Raw genomic sequence first — 18,975 nt, 5'->3', positions numbered from 1 at the left:
CCCGTGCTTGATACACATAACAGTTATGGCGTCGCATGGATTTAATCTTGATGAACCCCCTGTAGCATAGAGGGTGTCGTCACATCGCACTTTCCATATTGTATCCAGTGTGGTTTTTCGCGAGCGTTGATCTTAAAGGCAAACCTCCGGGCTTGTGTGCATTTCCAATCTGACCTTTTAATTCAGAGTTCTTGTATATACAGAGAGGAAGTGTTGGACTTGGTGATAAAGCTGAATTTCTTTTTCCAGCTTAAGTCAGTACTAATCTCAAACAGCAGTTAAAGAATAAAACCAGCAATGACTGTGCTTTAAAAAAAAAAAAACCTGAATGATTGGAGTTATTGGTGCAGATTACCAACATTTGTTATTCAATGCTCATTTCCTAGTGTATAGACATTACCCTGTTTATTTCACCGTGTTTATTCACTCCTTTTAAGCTTTACAGAGAATACACTAGAAAGACAAAAATATAGCACACCTACAAAGTCAATCCAGCATAATTCTAACACTCTACACCCCAGAATATTTACGCCAGCTTTCAAGACATAAATAAGAACATTTAAAAAAGGAAGAGGAATAAAAAGACTTATTTACAAATGCAGATTCTGAAGAACGACGGTTACAGTCCCCTCCCAAGGTAAGCACTCATGAAGCGTCTCTGCTTTCAGTATACATTTTGGGTTAGAGTGGCAAGCTTTGGAAAAGTCCACATGTAATTCATCTTTGGGATAGTATAGGCTCTTAAGATTAACTGAAAGTGCAGGACTCCAGGATCACAACTACAAATTCTCATTCACTGTGGAATTAAAAACGACATCCTTGTTGGATTTCCTTGATATTGCTTCCTGAATGGAAGAGAGAGAAAAAACACATTTTAATTTTAAAAGTATTTAATTTCAATGAAGTTCATCAAATTACTCCCAAGTACAAACCACCAAGATCACCAAACCCAAGGCATTCACAGGATAAAAGAAGCAGATCAAGTTTGGTTAATTGAAGTACCATGGCAAGAAACACGCTGTGACATGCACCTTGCATAGAAGACAGTGCTACTTTAGATGTATTTTGCATGCTGGCTGAAATTCAGGCACATTAAAAAGATCTATCAAGCTATGGAAAATTAACAAAAGGTCAATAAGGAAGAAGTCAAGGAGCAAGCTCCAAAAATCCACTCCACAAGCCAATGCATATTTTGTATTAAATGCGACTCTGGCACAACGTTTAACATGGGCGTACCATGGCAATCAATAGGATAGACCAGCTATCAGGGACTTTTCTTTGGTTGCTATGAACTATAATTAATTGTTATGGAAATAATAAAAAGTCTTGACAACCAAAAAAGCCGACATTATATACAGTTGTGGCCAAAAGTTTGAGAATGACAGAAGTATTGGTCTTCATAAAGTTTGCTGCTTCCGTGTTCTTAGATATTTTTGTCAGATGTTACTATGGTATAATGAAGTATAATCACAAGCATTTCACAAGTGTCAAAGGCTTCTTTGACAATTAAATTAAGTTTATGCAAAGAGTCAATATTTGCAGCGTTGACCTTTTTTTTTTTTTTTTTTTTTTTTTTATAGACCTCTGCAGTCCACCCTGGCATGCTGTCAATTAACTTCTGGGCCACATCCTGACTGATGGCAGCCCATTCTTGCATAGCTGGAGTTTGTTAGAATGTGTGTTTTTGTTTGTCCACCTGCCCCTTGAGGATTGACCCAAGTTCTCAATGGGGTTATGGTCTGGGGAGTTTCCTGGCCATGGACTAAAAATTTCAATGTTTTGTTCCCCAAGCCACTTAGTTATCACTTTCGCCTTATGGCAAGGTGCTCCAGCATGCTGGAAAATGGATTATTCATCACTAAACTCTTCTTGAATGGTTGAGAGAAGTTGCGCTAGAAGAATTCGTTGGTAGCATTCTTTATTCATGGCTGTGTTCTTAGGCAATATTGTGAGTGAGCCCACTCCCTTGGCTGAGAAATAACCCCACACATCAGAATGCTTTACTGTTGGCATGAGACAGGGCTGATGGTAGCGCTCACCTGGTCTTCTCTGGATAAGCTTTTTTCGGGATTGCCCCAATCGGAAAGGGGATTCATCAGAGAAAATGCCTTTCCCCCAGTCCTCAGCAGTCCAATCCCTGTACATTTTGTACATGAGAATGTCAGTCTGTCCCTGATGTTTTTTCTTGGAGAGAAGTGGCTTCTTTGCTGCCCTTCTTGACACCAGGCCATCCTCCATAAGTCTTCACCTCACTGTACGTGCAGATGCACTCACACCTGCCTGCCGCCATTCCTGAGCAAGCTCTGCACTGGTGGCGCCCCAATCCTGCAGCTTAATCAACTTTTGGAGAGGATCCAGGCGCTTGCTGGACTTTCCTGGGCGACCTGATGCATTCTTCAACAAATGAACCTCTCTTCTTGAAGTTCTTGATGATCCGATAAATGGTTGATTTAGGTGCATTCTTACTAGCAGCAATATCCTTGCCTGCGAAGCCCTTTTTGTGTAAAGCAATGATGAGAGCACGTGTTTCTCGCAGGTAACCATTGTTGTTCTTCCGTTAACCATGATTTCAAGCACCACCCTCCTTTTAAAGCTTTCAGTTGGTTATTCTAACTCAATCAGCATAACAGAGTGATCTCCAGCCTTGTCCACGTTAACGAGAGAATCACTGACATGGTGTCAGCTGGTCCGTTTGGGGCAGGGCTGAAATGCAGTGGAAATGTTTTTTTTTGGGGGGGGGTTAAGTTTAGTGTCATGGCAAAGAGCGGCTTTGCTATAGATTGGAATTCATCCGATCACTTTTCATAACATTCCGGACTATATGCAAATTGCCATCTAAACCGAGGCAGGAGACTTTGTGAAAATTAATATTTGTGTCATTCTCAGAACTTTTGGCCATGACTGTAGTGACCATTCAGACTTGCAAATGTCTAATTGATCTGCTTTGTCTAGTTTTATGACTAGTGGAATCAAATTGTGACTATTGGCTTTCAATTTGGAATGGCACTCTGTTCTCTCTTTCCGGGCTATACGTCAATTATGATATAAAAACACTGCCCTCGTGTGGCAGTCCCACTATTTAGCTCTCATTACACATTTAAGGAACAGGGGAAATGCAAGCACATGCTTGTGTAAAACTAGTTGTTCCGGCCAAATGCCAGACAAAAAGGGTCCAAAAGACAGTACAAGGTGCCAATACACTAAACTTATAATTATAGGGTCTCTTCAATATATGAGGTCATGCCCCTAGTTAGCATGGGAAATAACTAGAAAAAGAAAAGAACCGGATTGATTAAGAATTAGAGGTTCACAGATTTCCTGCAGTAGAGGCTTATATCCGCAAATACATGCCATTACCTTAAATTCTGAATAGGTGCCAGGCTGACTGGAAGACATACTGGTTTGTTTGTTACTGTCATGCAAAGGTGTTCTCACAGGGGTTTCTTTAGTTTTCGATGGAGTCTGCAAATTACATTACACTTTGCTCACATTTGTAACCGGAAGAATATTCTACAGTCAAAAAGTTTTCCTTTCTGTAACACTTGGTAGAAAGTAATTAAGGAAGAAAAAGCAAAAACAAACCACAGAAAAAAAAAAAAAAAAAAAAACAACAACCTGGTGAGTCGGAAAAATTATACATCTGCTTATATGAGCAATTCCATTAACATACAGGTAACTTACTTCTGCACTCTCACTTTACATTTGAATAGTGTTCTATCAAAAGATAAATCAATATATGTTTAGTAGGTAAACAAGGGTCACAAAAATGCAGAGGGCAAAAATGTAAAATATATTAGCTAGTCTGCTTTGGAGAAATGTAATAAAAAATGTATACATAACTGCCTTTAGAGCTCAAGATCCTGTGGACAGGAGATACATGTTCATAGGATAACTAATCATGAGAATAAGCATGGGTTTGTCCAATTACAGCAAGATACTTTACACACCTTGATGGTAGGTAGTGGTGTCTTTGCAGATACAGTGGTCTTTGACATAATTGAAGTTGTTCCATTAAGCTGAAAAGAAAAAGATACGTTAAGTTCAAAAGTTTCAAGACTATGTTGAAGTTCTATAGGTGTACAACTAGTATAGATTATCCAACACAAAAAAACATCCAAGTATGCAAATACAGTAAATATCAAGAAATTTTGTAAAGTAATTTCAGCTCTGGTGTAGAAAGGGTCTCTCAAAAACTCAAGCTTTAGTAATATGAGCAGACCCTTGAAGGAAACAAAACAGAAACCCCCAAAGCTCTCTCCATATGTACCAGTCCAACCGAAAGAATTGCATGTTTTGTGGATACAGACATTGCAGACTGGTCCTTAACTGATCATGCTAGTTTGAAACCAAATATATTTATTGAACACAGGGCGTGTTTTTAACAGACCGATTATGTTACTGCATATAAAAAAGATAAAAATAAAATAAGATCATGAAACCTGCCTTTCGTGTCTTGTTACTAGGAGTTCCCTGAGTACAAGATCCTGCTGGACGTTTTACTGGTGTCTTGAAAGCTATGCTGTCTTCCTTTTTGTGTGTCTGTAAGGAAAAAAGTGTAAACGAGTTAAAATGAATGCGTACAGCACACAACCATTATAGCCTTCCAGTATAGGAATAAACCTATGTTATGTTCAGCATACACGTGACCCAAATGACAAAAGTGAATGCGTAAAAAAGAGTATTTTAGGTTTAGCAGTTAGCACATTTCAACTTCCATTTCTAGGTTCAATATACATCGTGACATACAGACAGATCCTATATCATACAGAATTCTGAGAAAGTGTTACTGTCCGGCAGAAAGAGGAGGTTTTAACCAGAGATCACCGTGTTGACATTTGGCCACTGGGCTCCAAGTATTATCTATACAAGGGGGTATACAGGTGTATTTTCAGTATTGTGTAATTTATACAAAATTATACTAATTGATAACTTATACATTTGGTTTGTACTCACTCGTTCTTGTTTCTCTTTTTCTTTCTGTAGTTTGAGGTTCTCCCACTGACTTGCTACATAATCCATAAACCTGTGGCCTTTCAGTAAAAACGGAGATCCTTGTTCTGCTTCCCATGCCTCGATGCGGGTCTTAAGCTCCTCTTCCAGCTGAGGAAACAGCACACATTAGGGTTCCGGCGCAGCAAACTTATTCCACACAAGAAAGCTCTGGAGAACAGAGACATCTTTAGAAATTACTAAAACGCCCTATGCTAGGTCCACCTTTGATAGAAGTTTCTGAAGCTTCATACGCTCCTTCTCTTCTTTTAGCAAACTCCCACCTCTGTTGGAGAATCGGTTAGGGTCTGATGCTTTTTTCTGTAACAAAATTAAGGTTTTGACAAAAAATGAGTGAAACAAGCCTAACAATCTGTAATACTATAAACATGAACCTTGCAATATTACAAAAACATCTCTAGAGGCTCAAAGATATTTTAAATTAGGAGGATCAAAGGATGCAAGTCAAGGATAAAGCAGTTTATTTTGATACAAATTTGGGAATCTGCTCATTGCAGCATTTCTGCAGGGAACGTCACCCATAATATGACGTGCTCCTAAAATATTCCACTTTATGAACTATGTTGAAGTTACCTCTAGTATAACAAACTGCTCCCAGCTTGACTCCCACTTGTTCACGGCATCAAGCATTTCTTTGCATTTTTCATATTGCCGTTTCATTCGTACCACTTCTTCATCATGTTGACTGAGCAGCTCTTCAGAAAAATCATCTAGGAAGGCAAAATAGACTCAATCTTGTCAACTGTGTCACTGCCCTCTAGTACATTATCTTCACATGGTAGGGACGGCACATTGATTTGACAAGCATCTGAAGTTAGTCAAAGACATACTCCAGGCAAATGAAGCATGTGAAGGGTCCTGGTGTCCACTAGAAAAGTGTAGCACAAGAAAACCCTCATGAATGCTTTGTGTAAGATAATCTTCAAGGAGCTTATTAACCTTTTGCCAACAATTTACCACATTAGGTTGGCACAGCATTGCGACGCGGGTCCCGCCAAAAAAAACTCGGACGGTCAGACACTGTACCTGCGGGTCCCGGTAATCCCGCAAGGCTGCCTCACAGCATCTCTTCTCTTGCTCCGCCCAGGAACAAAGCGGAGTCACATGATGCGACATCAGAAGAGACGCTGTGAGGGAGCAACTCGAAGGCAGCCTTGCGGGACTGCGCAAAAAATCAGCGGGATTAAAAAAAAGTAGTCCCACGCAGGGCTCTAGTTGGCACCTTTTTTTTTTTTTAAAGAACGGGGTTTAAACCCTATACAACGTATAACAAAAAAAGGGCTTACCGTCATAGTACGGAGCGAAGACATTCCTTTGCTCTGTACTGTAAAAGCATTTGTCCCAGTACACTTTTAGCTCTTCTCTTATACGCAGAATGACCTCCTTAAGATTTGACTTCTTAAGCTCCTCTAAACGAAGGAGCTCATTTTCCCACTGAAAAGAATACACATGCCAACTGCAAATAAATATGTAGGAGGGAATATACAGGGGAAATGGTAGAGACGAACGTTGTGGAAAAAAAAAAAACACTGCAGTTTTTAAAATTGCTTTTCCACCAAGCTATGTAAATGTATTACCTTAACAATACAATCTGTTACTGTTCCCTAAGATACTCCCCTCTTTGGTAGCCTATGGCTAGTTCAGTTATTTCTAGAAGAAAAATCACCTGCTTGATTGCAGTAGAAATAGGACACTTTGGAGTATGGAGATATGCGTCTTGCTCCTCCTTAGGAACTTGCAGACGATTCCACAAAACCTGGACCTTTTCTTTGATCTCGTTCAATGTGAACAGCAGAGATTCTTTTTTCAGCTCGAGCTGCAAAACATAGCAGTGCAAATAAAAAAAAAAAATTGAATATTGGAAAGGGAAAAAACAAACAAACAAAAAAAACAGTACTTTGTAAACAAAAAAAATAAATCACTAAAAAACATAGAATCCCTATATTTTAAAATATGTTCCACAATATATGCCTAAATATTTTCTAAAACATCCTATTAAAGGATAGAAAAGAGGAAAATTCTTATTTCTATTAAAAATTGTAGTTCACAACCCAAATGGTTGCATGGAAAGGTTGGACTGTGCTGCACACAGTATTAATGGAAATCAACAACATATCACCGTTGCGGCTGCAGGATAGACAGATTTTGATTGCCATAAATTTTCTAAATGTCTGTTTATCTGCAATATTTCTATACCAACATATTGCTATATTTTTTTTGGGTGGAAAGTGGCTTGTCATGAGTAGAAAAAGAATCGAGAGAGACAGTAAAACACGTATTTTATACTAACATGCTCTTTCAGCAATTTAAGGGCTTTAATGTTTTCAGTTGTAAGAGTGAAATCCTCTTCGTTCCCACAGATGGCGTCCTGTTCTAGGTCAGACTGAGGTTCTCGCCCCATTTCTTCTAACACGTGGCGGATTTCGCTTCTGAGATTGGAAAAGATAAGCATCCTTTGTTTCTGCAGGGAAAGAGTATTAGCATTAAATCATCTTTTCTCTGCTCAAACACCTCCTTAAGTCAGTCTGGGTCAATAAGACTAAGCAATTCTATTGTTTACCACACAGCAGAAAGGAGCCGGGTGCTTGTTTGGCAGACTGTGCTAAAATAACATACACATGTGGAAAGCAATATTTATAAAAACTAACTTTTACTGTGGTCCTGGTAATAAAGAGTTTTAATAGGGCTTCCCCTTTAAATAATGTTTTGACTACGTAATATAGACCATACCAAGGTTTAAACATCTTCATGCAGAACAATAGAACAGGCAATGAGGCTGCCAATTCTATAATCGGTGTTCTCTGCAAGCAAAAATTGACTAACTAAGCACGATTCATGTTATTATATAGTTCACCAGATACCTTTTCTTCGGTCTGAAGCTTGATGTGTTCTTTAAGCTCCGCCAGCTGCTCGCGACTAGGCATGCACCCAGTTGGAATGTAATAAGGTGTGACAAAAAGCTCAGAGCACAGGTCTTGGTCCTCTTCTTGAAGCTTCCTCAGTTCTTCAAGACGTTCATTCTTCTCAATTCTCAGAAGTTCCAATTTTACTCTTAAGTCTTTCTCCATCTGAAGGACGGTCATGCCCTCATCCAACTGCAATATGCCAAACGGAGAGATTAACAAGTACTGGTTTTATATTTATGCCTACAAAGCGACATTGAAAACAAAGAAAGAAAGAGAAAGCTGTATGCTATTCATTCATAATGTAGGGCTCTCTCCTACAGAATCATCATATAGCACTAAAGGAGTGATATTCTAATGTCACAAATGATGCAGAATGCTCAAGCTAATGTCAGTCTGTTGTCAGACGGACGCACTCGCCTTATATTCCTCAAGAGATAATTCGTGAGACAGTATTTCCAGTTCCTTTTTGGAGTTCAGAATACTTCTTTCGATACGATCTTTCATTGCCATTTCCTCATTGATCATACGACTCAGCAGTCTCTACATAACAAATACAAATCAAATAATTAAAACGCTGTGTTTAACTATATATGAATGTTGGCTATACTTGGAATAAAGAGTTTGCCCCTTTGACTCAACAGTTCAACCATATCAGCATGTCTTGCAGGACAGCATGCCAAGAGCAGGACAAAGCACCTTCGGCCTCAATCTAAAATGCACATGCCGAGCGAGAATCCATTAGGATGTGTGACCATGGACTATTGAGTGTGCATTGAGGAACTGCAGATGCACAGAAGATGTGCTGGCACAGGGAAAGAAACCAGTGAGACCAAAAAAAAGAGCTTGCTTCACTGAATTCAGAGGGCAAAAAAATAGTAATATCAGAGGACATGTTCATTTGTTTCGTAGGAATGAATCCTACATTGTATTCCTTACAGTCGAGGGGATATCAGCATTAATTTCTTGTCTTCTAGAAATATTTATTTACAATTTGTCTTAAATTTGTGTTGCGAGCACAGTTCATGCAACACAAAAGCGAGCACCGATAGGCTGCTGTGGTAGAAAGTGAAGAAAAGAGGCACACTACTGTCCCCATATGAACTTTAAATGGAAAGTTCCATGGAAAAACAAGTATTTTCGCATTGATTTTATTCAAATTTTCTTTCCAGACGGATTATTTACGGCAATGATAACGAAGTTCTGCTTAATTCTTTTAGCTATAGACTACCATTAGCCAGTGTTCGGCTGGGTGATCAAGACTGAGCCATTCTGTTTACCCAAGGCAATATGATAAGGAATCAGGGTGTTTGTCTAGTTGATTGGGCTAAGATAACATACAAAAGGCTAATATGCAGCCATCTGAAAATAGTGTTTTTCCCAAAAACTAGAATAGTCTTCACAGATGGAATTTAAAGGGGTTTCACCACCACCCTCTCCCAACCCAGCTGTTCTGCAAGAGATGCATGGGGTCTAGGGAGTCCTGCACAGGCGCTACCATTGATTTCAAGAAACCAAAAGCGGTGCAGCATTTCCAGCAGGGTAAGCGAGTTCACAATAAAATATGTAATAAAAGTACTTACTAAGCGCTTTAAGATGCATTGTCTGGCGAGGTTGTATGGTGTAATTTACCATCCCTTTTGAAGGTTTATTCAGAAACACAAATAGAGCGCAGACATGCCATTTTATATCATACTAGAGCAATGAGGTACCACTCCATTCCATGGGGGGCGCAAACAGGTCACTAACTTGTTTTCAGGCAGGGATACAGAGTTTGTACTAGAGAGAGCAGTTTATGCTTTAAGAGGAACCGCACATTTAAGTTAGTACCCGAAGCTTAAGTCATTATCACCTCAACGCAATGCTTTACTTCCTCCATGCGCATCATACGTTTCTCCTCCAAGAGACCGAGCTCATCCCAAATGTCCATCAGCCTTGCGAACGTGTGATTCATGCTGGTGATCAACGAAGAGGCCAAGAGCTCACTGAATGGGTCAATAAAACAAAGATGTCAGAGCTTCCATTGAGGATAAAAACAAACGAGAACATGGAATCATAGTAACGGTAGCTTTTGGGTGGCCCACGCAAGTTCATTTTTAAAATATTTGACTAATCCTAGTTCTATAGAACGACAAAAGTAAGATACTGTAATTGTTCAAATACATAGCATTTATATATAAGAATGTTAAATAAAAACGACAAATTAAGCACATACACCCTAGTTTTTCCTCTCTCATAACATGACACTTTTGAACGCTTACACTCCACTGGCCATCTTAATTAGCATCATTCTCTGAATTAGTGACATCAGTGTAGGAGGCAAGCGTCACTATGTTCCAGCTAGCCACACTAATAGAGAACGCATACTTAAATATGCATTCTTTAAAAGGACAAACTGCACTAAAGAACAATGCAAATTAACATACTCAGAGTGCGTTAAGGTGTATGCTTCAAAAATAACGGACTTAGCCTGCCCCCTTCCTCCATGATATGACAATTCCCATCACTGCTTGAAGAAGCCAATTGGTGGCAGGAAAGTATTCCTACTGATCAACGCGAATGCTTTCACCACATGCGCGCCTGGGTCTGAAGAGAACCCTGCCTGCAGCATAAGGCGAGCCAGCATTGGAGCCGATTGACAGTAAGCATGTCACTTGTTTGCGGATTCCACCAAAAGTGTAAAGGGACCAAGCAGTTCTCATATGAATTAAAGTGTATATGATGGCAGGCGTGTCCCTTTAAGAGGAGGGGAATGGACTTTCCTTTAGGAAAAGCTGCTGCGGAACTTCTTCTCGGTCCAGTGATCCATTCCAAGGTAGAAAAGCACACTTAATCTATAGGCGTTAGACACTCCTAGCAATCATGAGCCGATGGCACATCAAGCAGACTGAAGCTCTTAAAGTGATAGTTTAATGTCCCCAACACGCTAGAGTGACCATACCAGCCATGTTTTCCAGGACACATAATTTATACATATTGCTGCCCTGCGGTATGCGGTATTTAACTGACTAATTATTTCCCCTCCATGAGACCATATATCCTACATACTGCATTCTATATAATGGGGAACAATAATGACCTGGATGATACAACTGCCGATAAGCGACAAGAAATCGGTCTCACTGAAATCAATAGGAGCGCTTGCTGCTCGTGCAGACTGTAGCATGAACAGACCGCCATCTGCAGTGTTTGCGGAGCCAGTGCTGGAGCTGACTGGTGATAAGTAGATCACACGCAGGGAGATGTGTTCCAAACAGATCTCCTGCACACTTAGTAGATGGGAGAAGAGAAGTCATGTGGGGGATTTTGCAGATCCCCCCCCCCCTATGCATTTGAAAAAGCAACACCATCAAAATGTAAAGGGACTACACAGCTATCATATACATTAAAATGCATATGATGGCTGGAGTGTCCCTTTATGAAAAAGGCACAATTCCCCCCAGTGCAAGAATTGAGAGGAATACATTTTACAATTATTATACTGCTGGATATGTACTAAGCAGTGTCAGAAAAAAAGTTCCCATTGAAATCAACAGGGGTGCTTTCTGCGCATGCGCGTTTTTAACAGCCCCCACTTCCCAGGACGCCAACTGAGCCAGTGCTTTAGTGCTCTTATTACTACAAGTGTCAGAGCTCCATCTTGTGTACAAATGTAATATGCTTTGCTCTTGCACGTAGCCAAAACCCAATAGACCGAATGTTTATTTGAATGCGACGCATTAAAAAAAAAAAAAGTAAGCATACAGATGACATGCCGCTATCATGATAAAACAGATTATGTGACGTCAATTACGATCCGTTGCCCCAGCTTCTCTCACCTTTTCCTCGTGCCACGAGGCATGCTGGCGACTTTGTTTGGGACTACCGAGTGACTGGTGGCGGTTATCGGCGTGAACGAGGTGTGGGGCTCTGTAATAACCGAAAGAAAGAAAGAAATTCACAAGTCACGGACACCCAAAAGCAGACCGGGGCCGACGAGTTTTCAAACTTCGCTCCAATAGGTGTCCTGGGTTCTGATTGGACGAGAGCGTGAAGGAAGAGGCGCCACCAATGAGGATGTTTTTTCCCGTTCTCGTTGCGGCTTGTTGCCGTCATGTGACTGTGCTCGGCGAATTATCTTCTTCGGAGGCGGACCGAGCTTACGGGTTATACACAGTCACATGACTTGCATCAGACGCGAGTGATTGGCGGTCGTGTATATTCTGTTGCTGGGTTTTTATTGCCAGCTGTGGGGGCTGACTTGGTACGTCCTCGGTTCTTGGACAAACCAGTCGGTATTCTGCTCCCCATTTTGCTTTGCTTTATTGTTGTGTCATAAACATTCCTGTCATGGAATTACTGTTAAAATGACAAGTATAAATAAGTATATAGACGAACACCCAATAACTTGAACTGTACATATGCGATATTATTCATGAAAGAGGTGGATTTATTGATATATATGTTTTATATAATTGAACGTGCCCCCTAAATATGAATGGTGGAGACGCCCTCGATCTCTCTCCCTGCCTTCGGTTTAGTACACTGGGAAAAAACATTCAGAGTGTTATACACTACTCCTTGACAACGGCATTATGAGGGTCCTACCCCTGTGAGCTTCTGTTGCAGGAAGAGCTGGCTGGCTGGCCCTGTATAATGTATAGTGAAATCTGTGAGATTTCTCCAGTCTGCTCACACATTGAATTATACAGGGCCGCCTCAGCCTTTGGTGAAGAAGCCTGTTACTTTTGGCCCTTCATAGTGAAATAGTTGAAACGCCTGCAACTCTCTCTTTACACTCTCATTAATAGACCTCAGTATGATTTCGCAATGTGATGAAACATTACCTGTAGCAACCGGACCCAGAACAGTCCCTGCGAAGGACTGGAATATATTCTTCATACCTCCAGATGTCCTGTGTCTGCTACCTAAAAACAAATGTATTAGCTAAGGGTCAGAGACACATTTTTGGTTTAAAATGTTTATTTTTTCATAGCATTATATTTTAGATATGTATTAAATAGTGTAGGTGGCACCCCTAGGGACCCCGAGGCTCCTTGTCTTTGCACGCATTGCCTGTCTTAACAGGTACGTCTCATGCCACTAGGTTCATATAAGTGCAAAGCACCGTGGGGAAGCATTTATCGCACAACTACTGCGTATGCACCCTCATATACAGAGTACAAGTGCTCCATTTTTTTGTACTTAAGTTTATTATACAAAACTGATTATGACAAAACAGGCATCAACCTGTTTTAGCAGGAATACATAGATCAGTAATATTGGTACAGATAGTCGATAAGCAGTACTGCGACGCAGGGCAATACACGTTACAGCACGACTTCAGTTTACGGAAAGCTCAGTAGAAGCAGTGTACAATTACATTCCCAGACATGGCACATATGGTTAGCACTTTAGTGGAACATAACCTGGAGAAAATGGGGGGAAAGGGGGCAGAGGAGAATGGGGCTAGTCTTCCGCCTCTAGACTGTCCTTGAGAGAGAAGTCTCTCAGCAGGCTGTGGATAAGCCTGCGGCAGTCATGGACTGTGACCTGCTCCCTCCTCAGCACCAGGCGGTTCCTGGCAAACCATAGAGCATCCTTTACACAGCACATGAGGCGCCAAGCATCCTCAATGACGCTCTCCGTGTGTGTTCCTGGAAAAAGTCCGTAAAGTACCGAATGGTAGGACAGGTACTTTCTCTCGATAGAGTCCTTGGGATCCAGCTCCAGGGCTCTGAACAAAGCCTGTGCAAACGGGCACTGCCACAACAAGTGAAGGGAAGTCTCCTCCTCCACAATGCACTGTGGGCAGTGTCTATGTCTGCACAGCCCCCTAGCATGCATAAATGTCCTTAGGGGGAGGCCTCCCTGAATGGCCATCCATGCAATGTCTTTATGCCTGTTGGTTAGCCTGCTCAACGACACGTTAGCCCAGACAGTCTTGGCTGTGGCGTCGGGGAGGCCTGCGATGTTCCCGATAGTGTCTTTGGCTCTGATGAGCTTGTTACATGGGGTAACCACAAGTCTGGTTTAACTCCCTCCAGTTGGTGCTCCCTTACAAATTTGCCCACGTCCGAGTAGAACCAGGACATAGTCCAATTGTAAGGGACGGAGCTGTCCCACTTTTCCCACTTGAGCTGCCTCCATAGGGGCAGCAGGAAGAAGCGAGACATGGAGTTTCCAGCAGAGCCTTTCACTACGTCTCTGAGAGTCCTGCGTACGCAGTTGCACACAAAGAAGGCCCTCAGCATGGTAGGGATGTCAGGCACTCCTTTGCCTCCCTTGCCGGGTTCCTTGTACATCACTGCGCGCTTTACTCTGTCCATTTTGGAGCCCCAGATGAAGTGGAAAACTGCTCGGTTGATGGCTCGGTGAATGGTGACCAGCAAGGGCCAGGCCTGAGTCACGTACTGCAGCACGGGAAGAATCTCGTTGCGCAGCACCAGCACTTTCCCTTCGATGGTAAGGTCTCTGAGGCTCCACAGCCCAAATTTCTGCTTTACTTTGTTGAGTCTCTCCTCCCAGCTTTTCAGGGCCGCGCCGTCTCTACTGAACCAGACTCCCAGGATCTTTAGGAAGTTGGTTTTGACGGGAAACGGGATCGGCTCAGAAGTCAGGTCCCACTGCCCGAACAGCATGGTCTCCGACTTCCCGCAGTTGACCTTTGCGCCTGAAGCCCGGCTGAAGTCCTCGCTCGTCTGGACGAGCGCTCTTCCCGACCGGCGATCCGCGCAGAAGATGGTCACGTCGTCCATGTAGAGCGAGCACTTTATCTCCTTCTTGTCTCTGCCCGGCGCGGTGATCCCTCTGATCTCTGGATTCTGTCTGATGCACTCGGCGAAGAGCTCTATACAACAGACAAAAAGAAGAGGTGAGAGAGGGCAGCCTTGTCTGACCCCAGAGAGGACCGGGAAGGGGTCAGTCTTCCAGCCGTTCACCAGCACCGAGCTGCGGATATCAAGGTACATCAGGTTAACTAACATAAGAACAAAACATCTCCCCCAGCCCAAACCTCCCCAGTACCTGACCCATAAAACCATGAGGCAGTCGATCAAATGCCTTCTCTTGGTCTAGGGTGACCAGAGCGGCACGGACATTGCGGTCCTTGATGAAGTAAATCGTGTCCCTGATGAGGGCCAGGCTGTCTGCGATCCGGCGTCTTGGGTTGCCACAGGTCAGGTCGGGGTGGACGATCTGCCCGATGACTTTCTTCAACCTGGTGGCTAGTACCTTGGCCAGGATCTTGTAGTCCACGTTCAGGAGAGAGATGGGACGCCAATTTTTCAGGTCGCATCTCTCCCCCTTCCGCTTATACAGGATCGTGATCATTGCCTCTCTCAGCGTGGGGGGCATCCTGCCCTCCACCACCATCTCCTCGTACAGGTCGAGGAGGTCCGGGCCAATGAGGTCCCACAGCTCCTCCAGCGTCAAGGGAGCGCCCATGGCTGCACGACCTGCGGGATCAATGGTGTTAGTGATACCTGACAGGAACCGTTCAGCAGCCTCCGGGTCTGTGTCTTTGGGGGAGTAGAGATCTCGGTAGTAGTCGACGACCACTTTCTGGACCTCCTCCTTCCCCTGTCGTACCACACCTTCGCTGTCTCTCATTTCCGTCAGAGGCGTGTGGGCGGAGTGGAGCTTCCTGAAAAAGAAAGAGTTACATTTCTCACCCTTCTCCAGGTTCTCCACCTTGGAACGGAAGACGATTTGCTTGGATTCCTCCTCAAAGTGCCTTTTCAGGCCCTCCTTGGTCTCCTCCAGCTCCTCGTCCACGTCCCATCCGCACTGTTGGAGGTCCAACAGGGACTGCAGCTTGCGTTGCAGCCATCTGAATTTCCTCTTCCTCTAACACGCCTGGAGTCTTCCTTTTGCCTGAAAGAAAGCTCAAGAAAGAGTACAAGTGCTCTGTGCTACTCCAGAAGATCGATTGACAAATCTGTGTGGTCTGGAGGCACCTGGAGAACATTATAGATATGTGTGAGAGGGCTAGAATTTATTCACTCAGGGCAAGGCAAACTTTTTCTAGAAGAGTATAGATACATGGGTTACACGAGCGAGATCAGGTAAAATGACCTCTTCGCACCCAAAAGTGCCATGCTATTCAACCGACAAGGGATTCTGGGTAGGCACATGCAAATAGGGCAATAATTATCACCTTTTGCCTCTATATCCACTTTATTCATGGATCCCTTGAAAGTAATGTGTATATATATATATATATATATATATATATATATGTGTGTGTGTATGTATGTATGTGTGTATTTTATAGAATTAAACGTGCCCCCTAAATATGAATGGTGGAGACGCATTCCTTCTAGTGATGTCCGGATCATGAACGAATCGTTCATTTGATCCGGTTCTTTTTAGTGATCCGGATGAATCGGTTCAGTAGACTGAACGATTCATTTGTACAGTTCAGTCTGTGAATCATGCAGCTGTAACCTGATCCTAGAGCTGTGAGTCATCTGCAGAGCACTCAGACACAGACTCTGGGGTCAGGTTACAGCTCATTAATTCACACAGGAACGATGACTCATAGAGTCAGAGAGTCGTTCAAAGAGTCGAATGATCCGAAGAGTCGAATGATCCGAAGAGTCGAATGATTCGAATCTTACAGGGATCCGAATCTTACAGAGATTCGAATCATTCAGAGAATATTACTGATACCATACTTTTATAAATAAATACATTAATAATGTTCACACTGCCCCCAGGATTTAGATTCCCCTGAGTTTGCCCCCCTTTACCTATAACTGCACCTACAGTTAACTTTATTAAATTAATTAAATTAACCCTCAGTCATCAGCATAAAATTAACCCTTATACCCCATCAACCATAACTGCCCCTGAAATTAACCGTAAAGATCCCATTAACCATAACGGCTTCTGAAATTAACCCTAAAGACCCCATTAACCATAACGGCCCCTGAAATTAACCCTAAATACTCCATTAACCATAACTGCCCCTAAATTAATTGCATGTACTCCAGATAAATTACCTAATAAATTGGTATGGTTGATGGGGTCTTTAGTGTTAATTTGGGGGCAGTTATGCTTAATGGGGTGTTTAGGGATAATTTAGGGGCAGCTATGCTTAATGGGGTCTTTAGTGTTAATTTAGGGGCAGTTATGCTTAATGAGGTGTTTAGGGTTAATTTGGGGGCAGTTATGCTTAATGGGGTCTTTAGTGTTAATTTAGGGGCAGTTATGCTTAATGAGGTGTTTAGGGTTAATTTGGGGGCAGTTATGCTTAATGGGGTCTTTAGTGTTAATTTAGGGGCAGTTATGCTTAATGAGGTGTTTAGGGTTAATTTGGGGGCAGTTATGCTTAATGGGGTCTTTAGTGTTAATTTAGGGGCATTTATGCTTAATGAGGTGTTTAGGGTTAATTTAGGGGCAGTTATGCTTAATGGGGTGTTTAGGGTTAATTTGGGGGCAGTTATGCTTAACGGGGTGTTTAGGGTTAATTTAGGGGCAGTTATGCTTAATGGGGTGTTTAGGGTTAATTTGGGGGCAATTATGGTTAATGGGGTGTTAAGGGTTAATTTTAGGGGCGGTCATGGTTGATGGGGTGTTAAGGGTTAATTTTAGGGGCGGTCATGGTTGATGGGGTGTTAAGGGTTAATTTTAGGGGCAGTCATGGTTGATGGGGTGTTTAGGGTTAATTTAATGGTGAGGGTTAATTTAATTAATTTAATAAAGTTAGCTTAAGGTGCAGTTGCAGGTAAAGGGGAATGTAAATCCTGGGGGCAGTGATTATTAATGTATTATTTATAACAGTATGGTGACATTCTCTGAATGATTAGAATGCCAATGAAGGCAGAGAGTCGTTCAAAGATCCGGATCTTACAATGATCCGGATCTTACAGTGATCCGGATCTTACAGTGATCCGGATCACTGTAAGATTCGGATCCCTGTAAGATCCGAATCTTTGAACGACTCTCTGCCTTCATTGACATCACTGGAGGCAGGGGGGAGGATTCATAATGAAAGGGGCGGGGCCAATCGTTAGTGTGCCTGCACGGAGTTACTGGAAAACAGTAACTCCGTGCAGGCACACTGAGTGATCCGAAGATCCGGATCATGAATCGGATCATTTCAGTGAACGAATCGAAATGATCCGATTCACTTTAATGATCCGAACTTCCCATCACTAATTCCTTCTCCCTAGTGATGTCCGGATCATGAACGAATCGTTCATTTGATCCGATTCTTTTTAGTGATCCGGATGAATCGGTTCAGTAGACTGAACGATTCATTTGTAGCGGTTCAGTCTGTGAATCATGCAGCTGTAACCTGATCCTAGAGCTGTGAGTCATCTGCAGAGCACTCAGACACAGACTCTGGGGTCAGGTTACAGCTCATTAATTCACAGAGGAACGATGACTCATAGAGTCAGAGAGTCGTTCAAAGATTCGAATGAGCCGAAGAGTCGAATGATCCGAAGATTCAAATGATTCAAATGATTCGACTCTTACAGGGATCCGGATCTTACAGAGATTCGAATCATTCAGAGAATATTACTGATACCATACTGCCCCTAAATTAATTGCATGTACTCCAGATAAATTACCTAATAAATTGGTATGGTTGATGGGGTCTTTAGTGTTAATTTAGGGGCAGTTATGCTTAATGGGGTCTTTAGTGTTAATTTAGGGGCAGTTATGCTTAATGAGGTGTTTAGGGTTAATTTGGGGACAGTTATGCTTAATGGGGTCTTTAGTGTTAATTTAGGGGCAGTTATGCTTAATGAGGTGTTTAGGGTTAATTTAGGGGCAGTTATGCTTAATGGGGTCTTTAGTGTTAATTTAGGGGCAGTTATGCTTAATGAGGTGTTTAGGGTTAATTTGGGGGCAGTTATGCTTAATGGGGTCTTTAGTGTTAATTTAGGGGCAGTTATGCTTAATGAGGTGTTTAGGGTTAATTTGGGGGCAGTTATGCTTAATGGGGTGTTTAGGGTTAATTTGGGGGCAGTTATGCTTAATGGGGTGTTTAGGGTTAATTTAGGGGCAGTTATGCTTAATGGGGTGTTTAGGGTTAATTTGGGGGCAGTTATGCTTAATGGGGTGTTTAGGG

General features: G+C 42.3%; 1 protein-coding gene across 1 annotated transcript; it reads right to left on the bottom strand.

Annotated features, from left to right (window-relative positions):
* Positions 1–779: 779 nt before the first annotated feature.
* On the bottom strand, positions 780–9,867 carry LOC149284305 (protein regulator of cytokinesis 1-like). Its single transcript, XM_089496888.1, has 13 exons — positions 9,766–9,867; positions 8,334–8,456; positions 7,872–8,105; positions 7,301–7,471; positions 6,677–6,826; positions 6,297–6,444; positions 5,584–5,720; positions 5,215–5,310; positions 4,954–5,100; positions 4,444–4,539; positions 3,948–4,016; positions 3,358–3,462; positions 780–845 (listed from the first exon to the last, which is right to left on the bottom strand). Exons 1-13 carry the CDS (start codon positions 9,865–9,867, stop codon positions 780–782), a joined length of 1,644 nt encoding a protein of 547 aa, XP_089353014.1.
* Between the last annotated feature and the right edge of the window lie 9,108 nt (positions 9,868–18,975).

Source organism: Sceloporus occidentalis, unplaced genomic scaffold, assembly GCF_023333645.1.
Source record: "Sceloporus occidentalis isolate IW3139 unplaced genomic scaffold, rSceOcc1.0.p SCAF_95, whole genome shotgun sequence".
Lineage (NCBI taxonomy): Eukaryota > Metazoa > Chordata > Lepidosauria > Squamata > Phrynosomatidae > Sceloporus > Sceloporus occidentalis.
This window is presented reverse-complemented; position numbering and strand designations above follow the sequence as displayed.